Source organism: Lottia gigantea (genome assembly GCF_000327385.1).
Source record: "Lottia gigantea unplaced genomic scaffold LOTGIsca_161, whole genome shotgun sequence".
NCBI lineage: Eukaryota > Metazoa > Mollusca > Gastropoda > Lottiidae > Lottia > Lottia gigantea.
The window spans coordinates 45,314-56,851 of NW_008707986.1; the positions used below are offsets into that span (position 1 = coordinate 45,314).

General features: G+C 34.5%; 2 protein-coding genes across 2 annotated transcripts; both read left to right on the forward strand.

Moving 5' to 3' along the window:
* Window positions 1-2,687: 2,687 nt before the first annotated feature.
* LOTGIDRAFT_173480 (hypothetical protein) lies at window positions 2,688-6,339 on the forward strand (the record flags this gene model as incomplete). The annotated part of the gene is made up of 5 exons (XM_009051222.1): window positions 2,688-2,820; window positions 3,742-3,834; window positions 4,779-4,894; window positions 5,474-5,572; window positions 6,187-6,339. The coding sequence occupies 5 exons, from the start codon at window positions 2,688-2,690 to the stop codon at window positions 6,337-6,339; spliced, it is 594 nt and encodes a 197-aa protein (XP_009049470.1).
* A 1,159-nt stretch (window positions 6,340-7,498) lies between these two features.
* On the forward strand, window positions 7,499-11,274 carry LOTGIDRAFT_238691 (hypothetical protein). Its single transcript, XM_009051223.1, has 5 exons — window positions 7,499-7,687; window positions 9,316-9,408; window positions 10,129-10,244; window positions 10,547-10,645; window positions 11,079-11,274. Exons 1-5 carry the CDS (start codon window positions 7,555-7,557, stop codon window positions 11,229-11,231), a joined length of 594 nt encoding a protein of 197 aa, XP_009049471.1. The 5' UTR covers window positions 7,499-7,554; the 3' UTR covers window positions 11,232-11,274.
* Window positions 11,275-11,538: the final 264 nt, after the last annotated feature.

Below are 11,538 nucleotides of genomic sequence, written 5' to 3' on the forward strand. Positions count from 1 at the left end.
TCACTATACTAAACTTTTCCCCATGTTTTTGTGCCACTCTACTTAACTTTTCCCCTTCTTATTGTTCCACTCTACTAAACTTCCCTCGTGTTATTGTTTCACTCTACTTAACTTTTCCTCTTGTTATTGCAACACTCTACTTAACTTTTCCTCTTGTTATTGTTACACTCTACTAAACTTTTCCCCTTCTTATTGTACCACTCTATTAAACTTCCCTCTTGTTATTGCAACACTGTACTAAACTTCCCGATTGTTATTGTACCACTCTATTAAACTTCCCTCTTGTTATGGTAACATTCTACTAAACTTCCCTCTTGTTATTGCAACACTCTACTAAACTTCCCTCTTGTTATTGCAACACTCTACTAAACCTCCCTCTTGTTATTGTTCCACTCTACTAAACTACCCTCGTGTTATTGCAACACTCTACTAAACTTCCGTCTTGTTATTGCAACACTCTACTAAACTTCCCTCTTGTTATTGTACCACTCTACTAAACCTTCAGCTTGTTATTGTGCCATTTTACTAAACATTTCTTCTTGTTATTGTTTTACTCTGATAAAGTTCAGTATTTATTTTTCTGTCTACTCTCCCCTATCTCTTTCTGTTCTTTGTACTTTTTCCCATGTTTTCACTTTCAAAAAATTCAGAGACCTCGACAGAAAGTCTGTAAACACTAATTATTTGCATTCTTCCTGTCGGGGTCTCTGATTGGCTGTAATCCAATCAAATAACTGCATCACGTGATATAAGAAAGGTGGCTATAGAAGTCAAGGTATAAGTCGTAATAGCTTGACATTGTGAAGATGGTCCCAACTCGGCCTCTCTACCTCTATTCATAGAAACTAAACTGAGTTCCGTATCATCGGTTGTTCTACTCAACATGTACATGTCGACGTATATTGCCGTAGCTCCTGTCCGTCGATCTGTTGGTCTATTAACAATAGAGACATATATTGGTGAAATCTTAGACAATTTCGAAATTGAAGATTTTTCGAAAACGGTTTTTGAGTTAAAACCTTGACTTGGTCAAAAAATTGTCAGAATGTGTTAGTGAACTCAATAGATACTACAGTTTTTATTTGATTTTAGGGAAATTTAGAGTGATCAACTGTATTGATGGGATCTGAATGCAATATGAGCTAAACGTTTTCATTTCTTTATCCTTTCATGGAATCGAAAATATCTCGGATGAGTTCAATTTGACAATTTATCGATGAAACTTCTGGGTTTTAAATCCCCACCGTCCTACGTTAAGATAAGTATGGTTTATTTTATCGCAGATTTCATTCTACGAAAGGAAACATATTCAATTTCGCAGAATTTTTGGTGACGTCAATATTAGATTTCGGGGAAGGGAGGGTTTGATTCTCCCAAATGTACAGGCCTAGGGTGGAGCAGACACTTTATTTAGAAATTAGGATTAAGGGTCTTGATATTGAGTTTTCTTCTGTTCTTATTCTGATCTGAAATTAGAAAAAATAACTCACCCAATGGGCGAGAAGTATAGTATCTGTTATGTGCTGATTGTTTTTAGTTTACTATCATTTAAGTTCTTATTTTTTGAATATGCAACTATCATTTTCTGCTTATAGACATGGGGGAATTTCTCTTGAAGGCTCTTATAGTGGACATGAACTATCTTGCTTGCTCGATTGCTGGTTTATTAAACGGGACAACAAAGGGTGCTATGCCTACATTATGATGAATATTTAGTCCTATAGGTCTTGCTGTATTCAATGTCCGACAGAGTGAAAATTTTAATGTTTCCTGTCATAGTATGAAAATTAAAGTATACTATTTCTAGCGCAAATTTTTATTAGCCGTAGGGTGGCTGGGTTTTGAAGCAATTGTCTTAGTAAAAAGGCGTCAATACTTAAGCAATGAAAGATGGACCCAATGCAGTTACGGTGATATGAATACATTGGGCAAGGTGCCAAATTGAATGAGCTGCCGAAGGCAGTCATGATAAATTTGGCACCTTGACCAATGTATTCATATCACCGTAACCGCAGTGGGTCCATCGTTCATTGCTTATATTTCCACTGTCTAATGTATTCTTTTCATGAAGTTTCCGATTGATAAATTATATTTCAAAAAGATTGCCGTTACAAAAATAAGGACTCAACAGCAGCCATATTGCTCAGGAATGTGACCACGTGACCCACTGCAGTTTACGCGAATTTGAATGCATTTCTTGTCACAGGGTTCACTGTGACAAATACAGTGAGAGTGGAAATATTTGTTTGTGAGTATTGTGGCACCATAAAAGCTACAGTTTTCGAACTACAAATGCATTATAAAGATCTTAAATATGAGAAAATTCGTATTTTAGCCACTAATGACTCTATTATTGTTTCTGACAGCTGCCAGTGGGCGTATTTTAAATTGCCCGGCAAACTATGTTTTGTTTATTCTAAGAGGCCTTTAAATTCACTGATGAATATATACACTTATTAGGACAGGTTGAGAATTCAAATTTTATTTTTCCCTTTATAACCCTTGCATTGAATTAACGGTTTGTAATATCCATATAAGGTTATCATCATTTCTATCAATATCCCTTACTAACTCCTGACTGTCACGTGACCTAGACGAATATTAACATTCTGTAGTATAAAAAGACATATATATTTATAGATTATCTAATAAAACACACAGAACGCCGGTATCACACCTTACACAGCATGCCGGATTACAAACTTCATTATTTTGATACTCGAGCTAGGGCCGAGGTCGCAAGGATCCTATTTGCCGCAGCCGGACAACCTTTTGAAGATGTGCGATATACACCTGAACAGTGGGTTGTGTTCAAACCAAGTAAGTAAGATTTTTTTTCACCGTAAAGGGATGGAGCATTTTCTAAATTAGATTCTGGGATAAAAAAAATTATGATAAAATTCTATTAGCTTGACAATTCTGACACTTTACATGTTTCTCGAGCGGTCTTGGTCGGTGATTTTTGTCACCGATTAGAATCTTAAGTAAAATCTCGCGAGTGCCCGTACTTCCACGACAAGATTATTGCGTCCCCGATAGGATTTATATTACTTCTTGTCTCCAATACTTTTATCGTCTGCATTACAGACCATCATCATCCAATCAGATTCATTTTCCTTTCAATTGCATGCTCCGCAAGTAATCATCGACATGATTGAAAACGACCGACTGGAGACTTTGCCCCTAAGAGAAACTTTTGCCAAGATTCAAATCGACAACAAAAATCTCCGACCACGACTATTCGTTTGCCCGCACCTTTAAGCTTAATATAGACTTGACAGTTTCAGTGTCAGGGCTTCCTTTCTTATCTAGAAGTAAAAACCATTTCTCATCAGCACAATCAGGTGTCGAAAAGAAGGACGTAAAACTTCATTTATCTGGATAAGGAAATTTGTGATGTCGACGAATTGAGAATTATTATTGTTGGATAATCATGTTTTAGTTTTAATGGAGTCGGTCTTGAAGGATGAAAATTCATAAAAACAAAATAAACTATTTGAATAGTCAAACAGAGTATTTGCTCAACGATTAGGCTATTCGTGTCATATTTAAGTGATGTTTTAGTATATAGAAATTTCTATAAAATCTCTTTACACTGCTCTGTTATAATAGGTTTATCTTGTTTCACAACAGTTGTAGCTTCTACAGTCGTGATTTTAAACGAATCCTCATATATTACGATAAATCCATTAAACTAATAAGTCATTTTTAAAACACGCTATTTCACTATTGTATTTACAGAGACTCCATTTGGACAGCTACCATGTTTAGAAGTTGATGGAAAACTTTATGGTCAGTCTAATGCTATCAATTCTTATTTAGCTCGAAAGTTTGGTAAGTTTAATGTACCTTCCTGAACCACGTGTACTGACCAAAAGTTGTGGTGTGGGAGTCTCACTGAGTCCTTGCCCATTTAGTTTTGTTTTCCGTTCTGTATAGTTGTTTGTAGTCCGACCTAACGGCGTCAATTGATAGTCCATTTTTTAAGGCGAAATTAAAATTAGACTAAACTTTCGTTCCGTTTTTTGTTAGCTATTGTTTTTAACATAGCCATTTTAATATAGCCACTTTAGCGTGTGTCTTAAGAGGCCAGTCTTTAGACCCAAACTGGCTATATTACAAATAAAAGCTAATAAAAAGAACGGGGGGACAGTGTGGTATAATAACTTCCATAACTTTGCTGAGTGAGGACATAGACTCATTGACAGTAAGTTTAAATGCTAGTAGTTATGAATAGGAACCATTGTCCCATTTGTGGTAAGTTTGGTATTTCTCAATATAGGCCTACAAGTCCTCACAAAATCTTATATAAAAGGGGGGGGGGGGGGTGTCAGTGTTCTTGTTCAGGCCTCCCTAACAGGTAAGTAAAGGTTTTATAAGCCTTTGAATGGATTGTCAAGAGGTTTTCTAAAAAAGTTTGTATCGGTGACACTGATAGCACCAATTTGTATCATTTCGATTACCAATTTGTGATTCCTGCAATTACTGACGCTATCAAACATTTAGTGTTCGTAGAATTTCAGGAGCCACAAAAACCTGATTGAAAATAGGAATGGCGCAAATTGATGCTATCAGTGTCCCCGATATAAATACACAAATTACAAAACGTCTTTACAATCCCTTTAATCTAAATCAGGGACACATTGAATTCATATCATTCAAATTTCCACAGCAACGACTAGGTTTCCTGTTACGCAACAGGAAATGATGTTTCTTCACCGTAGCCATGTGGACTCGGACCACAGAAATTTTTGTACACATTTTTTTTATATTTTTAGGATTCCATGGTAAAACCAATATAGAAGCTTTACAGATAGATGTAGTTATTGGTGTTCAAAATGATTTAACGAGCGTCATGATCAAATATTTTACAGAAACTGATGAACAAAAGAGGGTATGAACTTTGCCTTTATATAAAATCATTCGTTTAATTCAAGGCCTTGGGACCCTCATCAACAAGGGTTTGCTATGTTTTTTGCAAGTCGTGGTATAATTACCTAAAGGTTTATAGCATCTTCACAATATCCAGCCATTACGAAATTCATCTTATACTTTGACTGCAATAACCACTTTTCTTGAACATTATCGCGTTAACAACAGGATTATGTTATCGGCTGCAAGAGAAAGTTTTATCATCAGATTTTCTTTCAATTGCACGAACCGCACGTGATTATCGACATAGTGGAAAACCAACCAATTTTTGCCACCAAGCCGGATTTGGTGCAGAAAATTAGATCTTGAAAAATTATTTCATTTCCAACAACCCCAAATTCATTGATTGATTGATTGATTGATTGATTGATTGATTGATTGTTGGTTGGTTGATTGATTGATTGATTGATTGATTGATTGATTGATTGATTGATTCATTCATTCATTCATTCATTCATTCATTCATTCATTCATTCATTCATTCATTCATTCATTCGCCGAATACGTTATCAATGTAAAACTCCGTTTCATTTGATTTCAGAAAGAATTGAAAGAAAAATTATTGAAGGAAGATGCCCCAAAATTCTTGGGAAATTTTGAAAAGTTACTTCAAGATAATGGATATTACGTGGGTAATTCGGTAAGTATAGAAACATCATGATTTCTAGTCTGACAAATCTATCTTTACCCTAAGGGATACCGTACCCCTGGAGTGTATTGTTGAACTGTGTGGGGCAAAGAGACATTGTAGTATACCCGAAATGTCTTGATAGACTCACGAATGGCTCAGATACCAAAAGTTATGTAAAATTTGGCTTTTGTCATGGAGAAAATGTTCATAAATGGATCGAAGCCAACTCTCATTACACGTCACCCGAAGTAGCGTTTCTATAAAGCATTAGGGGGAGGGGCCGAGGCAACTCAAAACTCAATGGTTTGAAATTTCAAACTTGGGCTGTGGGTGGGGCTTTTGGTTTGGGCAAAGGCCGGGCCAGTCAAAATGCCCTCTGGCCCCCGGTAAAAACGCCAATGATCGCCCGTCTAGCCCTAACCGTGACGATATCACATCTTTTATAAGCATGTTATGATCAATGCCAAGAGGTTTGGCCAAGAACTAACTGGTAGGCAGGATCTACATAGTGACACAAGCGTTATGGATCAGTCGTCTCTATATCGCACAGCGCGTAACTTTGAGTAACAACATGTTTCAGGTTCTGTTTTACTATTTCTTATCTGGCAATGGTATATTTTCAGGTTACAGTAGCGGAGATAGCTGTAAATGATCTGATAGATTATCTTTTACTTGAAAATCCTGACGTTTTAAAATCTTACACCAAGTTAACTCAGATGCGTAAAAATCTCGAGGCTCATTCCAAGATTGGACCATATTACAAAATTCGGAAATAGATTAATTCATGGTCGTTATTTCAGAATAAAGTTTTATAAAATTCCTTATTCCTTATGTGTATAGTATTATATAGATTATAATATAGGACTCACTCCACTAAAACATTTTATATTTTTAGAAATCTTATTTCTCTCTCTATTTTGGTTTTTGCATGCCTATTTTTGGGCAATTTTGGGTCAAGATTTGGAATTTGATATTTGAAATTGCATTATCTTTAAGATTTGGTGAGATGATGAGAGACCTAAAGGCGGAAGGTTAATTCTAAAAATAGTCAAGTGAAGTGCCAAACTCTAGCGGATGAGTATAACCGGTAGTAGTCTACTTTCAATTTTAGTAGCTCAAAATTTTCATGGTCATCATATAATGAATTTTTTAGGAGACATTGAGAATTGGTAAGGTTTTCATTCGACATAGTGGAAATCTTTCAACGAGATTTCTGGAAAAAGTTGTAGAAGGTTGAATTTCGTGTTTTAACATGGGAAGAGTTGGCAAATGAATAAGTGGAGTGAGTCCTGTCTAGCTCTACAGGTCATGAGATAGTCTATATAAAAAAAAAACGAAAGTAGAGTTTCCTCTGTTACTATAAATAAAGTTTATATTTTAAAATCGTTCTATATTCTTTTTCATTTCCCTATAAGCTCAAAATCTTTAGACAGTTAAAATATAAAACTATGGATCCTTTCATAATCCGACAAATTTATACAACTTCAGTAATTTTTGATAAACGTTTAAAAATATTGAGCGTTTTTTAATAACTATTTTTATTCTGAGGAATAATTACTTATTTTTATGAATAATTACTTAGTTTTATGAATAATTACTTAGTTTTATAGATTTATAGATTTATCTGATTATACAGGGATTCTGTTGTGTAGTTATGATACCAGGTGAGTCTACTGATGAATATATATTACTATTGGAATTTGAAACCATGTTCATTCTAAAGGCTTGATCAAATACTCTGATGAATGAACTACCTTGACCTTGATGGAAAACTTTGATAGTGACATTGGACAATATTCCTTTATATCTCTTATAATAACAAAAAGTATTTATCCCTGTAGAGAGCTATATAAATAACTATATAGAAATCTCCATTAACCTATACTCGCTGTGTCACGTGACCTCGGTGAATATTGACATTCTTTAGACTATATAGATATAGGTTATCACATTAGAAACATCAAACTCTGATACGGCAACATTCAAACAGCATGCCGAATTACAAAGTTCATTATTTTGATTCTCGTGGTCGGGCCGAGATAGCCCGGATCCTACTCACTGCAGCAGGACAGCCTTTTGAAGATGTACGATACACAAAAGAACAGTGGGCTGAATTCAAGCCAAGTAAGTATGATTATTTTTATTGAGAATGACACAGCATTTTCTTAATTAGCTTCTAGTCAATTATAATACAGTTCTACTGCCACTATTCCAGCCAAAATTACGTTCTTGTTTGTTGTTAATGCAATTATCTATTTGATTTTTGCGTGATTAGTTGTGCAGTACGGTACGGTAACAATGCGGACGCCAGACCACGTTTAAATGATTCTGCCGAAGTCAAAATGAATGAAAAGTCAAGTCTTTCTTTTCTCAAAGTAAACATTCCGCATTAGCCTAATAAGAAAGACGTAAAACTTCATATTCTATAATTTTTCGGAAATTAAAAGGACAGATGCAGCATATTTTGTGGTTGATTTGGACTTTGAATATATGTAAATAGTCTTCAAAACAACTGAAACTGTACGAAAATCGAATAATTCCTTCAAATAGAACTCAAACAAAATTTAACTTTTTATTCATTTCGTTCACAAGCTTATCTTCTTTTTGAAATTTGTGGTATCCGAAAGTTGAACGTCTGTTTGATATAGTCTTTAACACAAAGACGTCCGTCGTAGCTGTGAGTAAACGTAGTGGGACAGGATAACTGAGTCTATTGTATACACAATTGACATGACGTCAATATTCACAATAAAAAATCTCTTAAAATGACGACTCGTTAAAATAACTTTCAACATAGATAATTATGGACGCAACTGTCCCTTTAAGGATATTTTTTATGTCAACAAATTCGGATTGCTTAATTTTGTGAAATTTCAGTGAAAACCGGTTTCAAGAATTGGCTGGATAATATCCACGTTTTAGACATTTTAGACTCGACACATAACGATATTTTCCTCGTTTAATGAATATTGAATTGAAATGATTCAATTGAGCGTGAAATTGTAAGGGTGTTGATCATATAGGATGCCAATGTTAAAAAGAAAAACTAGCTCTTAGAATGGACATAAATTTTAAAATCTCAAACTTGGCCAATAAGAGTATATTATAATATTTAGTTGATATTACCTGGTGTCCTACCTATACAACAGAATCCCTGTATAATCAAAAAAATACATAAAACTACAAGCAATTAATCCATACTTTGGGTATGTATAAGCCTTTTGGAATAATTGCTTAGTTTTAAGTATATATGATATAATTAATATACTCTTATCGGTCAGGTTTAAGAATTTAAATTGTGTGTTCATTCAAGATAGTATTCCTTTATAAACTATTTGAATTGTCAAATATAGTATTTAGACGATGACTATTCAGGACTATTTATGTCATGGTGTATTATATAGAAAGTTATATTGAATGTTTATATACCATATCCTATTATAATGTTATAATGATATCGTCTTTCACAATAATTCTATCTTCTACAGTCCTGGATTTGAAACTTAATTCATAGTTTATAAAACTTGGCCTGAACATAGTCCGAAACATCTGCCCATATTTCAACCTTATATAGCTTTTGACAGTTGTCAGCCGGGGTAGGGTCAGAAAAACGTTTATGGGGATTTTCCGCATCTGCAAACATACTAGGTGTTGAACATATTCATTTGCATCGTGTCCATCAAAGCCACATTTGTGTTGTCCCGGCAATCTATAGTAAAGCACTTAGTCATTTATCTTAATTGTATTTTCAGAGACTCCATTTGGACAGCTACCATGTTTAGAAGTTGATGGAAAACTTTATGGTCAGTCTAATGCTATCAATTCTTATTTAGCTCGACAGTTTGGTAAGTTATAATTTAATTTACTTTACAACGCGGGGCAATGGAAAGGTGCTAGACCATTCCACATCTTAACAGCGCTTGTGTTTTCTAATCGCATCATCATGATAGCAATCTAGTATTAAATACCAGGCGCGGTCTTAGACAGTGAGGAGTATAAATTGCTGTAAATAATTATCCGAGTACTCAGAGACAATGTTGGTCGAGGCCCTGCATCGTGCAGTCACACGAGATAATGTAGTTTTAAATATGTGTCACTGTGTTGCATAGCCTGAGATAAATCAAATGCTCCCACAGAAAAGTGAATGTTCCCGTGGACAGACTCATCTTTACATCATTTATACTTTTCTTCTATCACTGAAGTTTGTAAATGTAATGATTTGATTGAATTATACATTAGCGATTACAACCAATCAGAGACCTTGTTATCTACAAACCAACCGATAGTGTACCTCCGATGATAGATCTATATTATATGTATCTTAGCAGGGATTGACAATTTATAACACTCTAAAATCCCGAGCAATGTGTGTAATTACTGTATCGTAACCGGATATGACGTGTCTATCACAAAGTCATGTTAACTGGTCCGCTGTTGTGTTTGCTTACTGCTACAATAGCGGCGTGAAACTTTAAATGAAATGGCGGACCAGTTAATGCGACATGTGAACTCAGACCACAATAATTATTACACGCATTTGTTTTTTTTTGTGTTTTATATTCTAGGATTATATGGTAAAAATGATCTGGATGCCTTACAGATAGACGTGGTCGTTGGTGTTCAGAATGATTTCGCTACCGTCATGATCAAAATATTTTATGAAAGTGATGAAGCTAAGAAGGTTTGATCTCTGATTTTATGCAGTAACTTCCGTCGAATTCGTGCCTGTCTTACAATTTAATTTCTATTGGCGCACACCGTCACATTAAAGCTATCGTGCTCTAATTAAGCTAAACTTGATTATTAAACAAATATCATGTGACAGTATATCACGTTAGAAATATGGAACATGGGAAACAACTCTAGACGGACTAAACTCCCCCTCATTCAACCTGGAGACATTAACTAATATATTTTCAACGAACCCACCAACTTTATCTACTTTAAAAGAACGACTTAGAACTCTATTTCATTTGATTTCAGAAAGAATTAAGAGAGAAATTAGCCAAGGAGGATGCCCCAAAATTCTTGGGAAATTTTGAAAAGTTACTTCAAGATAATGGATATTACGTGGGTAATTCGGTAAGTAAAGTTACTTGACCATTTTACAAACTTTATTGGCGTGGTCGTCTTTCCGGAGTTACTGTTCCAGGTTGAAAGTTCAAAGAGTCAGTCACATTAAAATACACAATCAATATTCTCGTAAAAAATTATCCTAAAATATTTTGATAAACGCGTCATTGGGAAACGCAGCAGGACATACACGCCCCTCCTTTTAGAACACCACCTTTGCCAGTCACTGTTGCAAACGTAAACAAAATAAAATTGATGTATTGAGCACTTTTTAAGCAGTGAAAATGTTTAATCATTGCAATCTGCATATTATGGAAATAGCAATAATAAAATATTTTCACTGTTAAAATTGTGCTCAATACATCAACTGTAGACTGATATAAAAATATTAAAACAGAATCTGAAACATGTTATTTCTATTATGGAAATTGTATATTTTCAGGTTACATTAGCGGAGATAGCCGTCAATGATATTTTAGAATATCTATTAATGGAAAATCCTGACGTTTTAAAATCGTATCCCAAATTAACTCAGATGCGTAAAAATCTGGAGGCTCATCCCAAGATTGGACCATATTTGAAAAACCGAAAGTAGAAATCTGGTTATTATTATTATTTAAGAATAAAGTTTACATTTGAAATTTCTTTGTTATTTGTCTTACCTCATCTATATGTTTCACATTAAGAACAAACTTTATACTAACAATACAAATTATGGGATAGCGAAACCTGAAGTAGAGTAATATGACATCATCTTTGTGTTGCTATCCCACAATGTGAAATCGGTATCTAGACACGATTTCTTTGGTTAAAACTAGCGTCATTAGAACGGTTGCTAAATGACAATGGAGACAAAAATGAAATAAAAAAAAATAGCTCGAAAAAACGTACGAAACGGAATT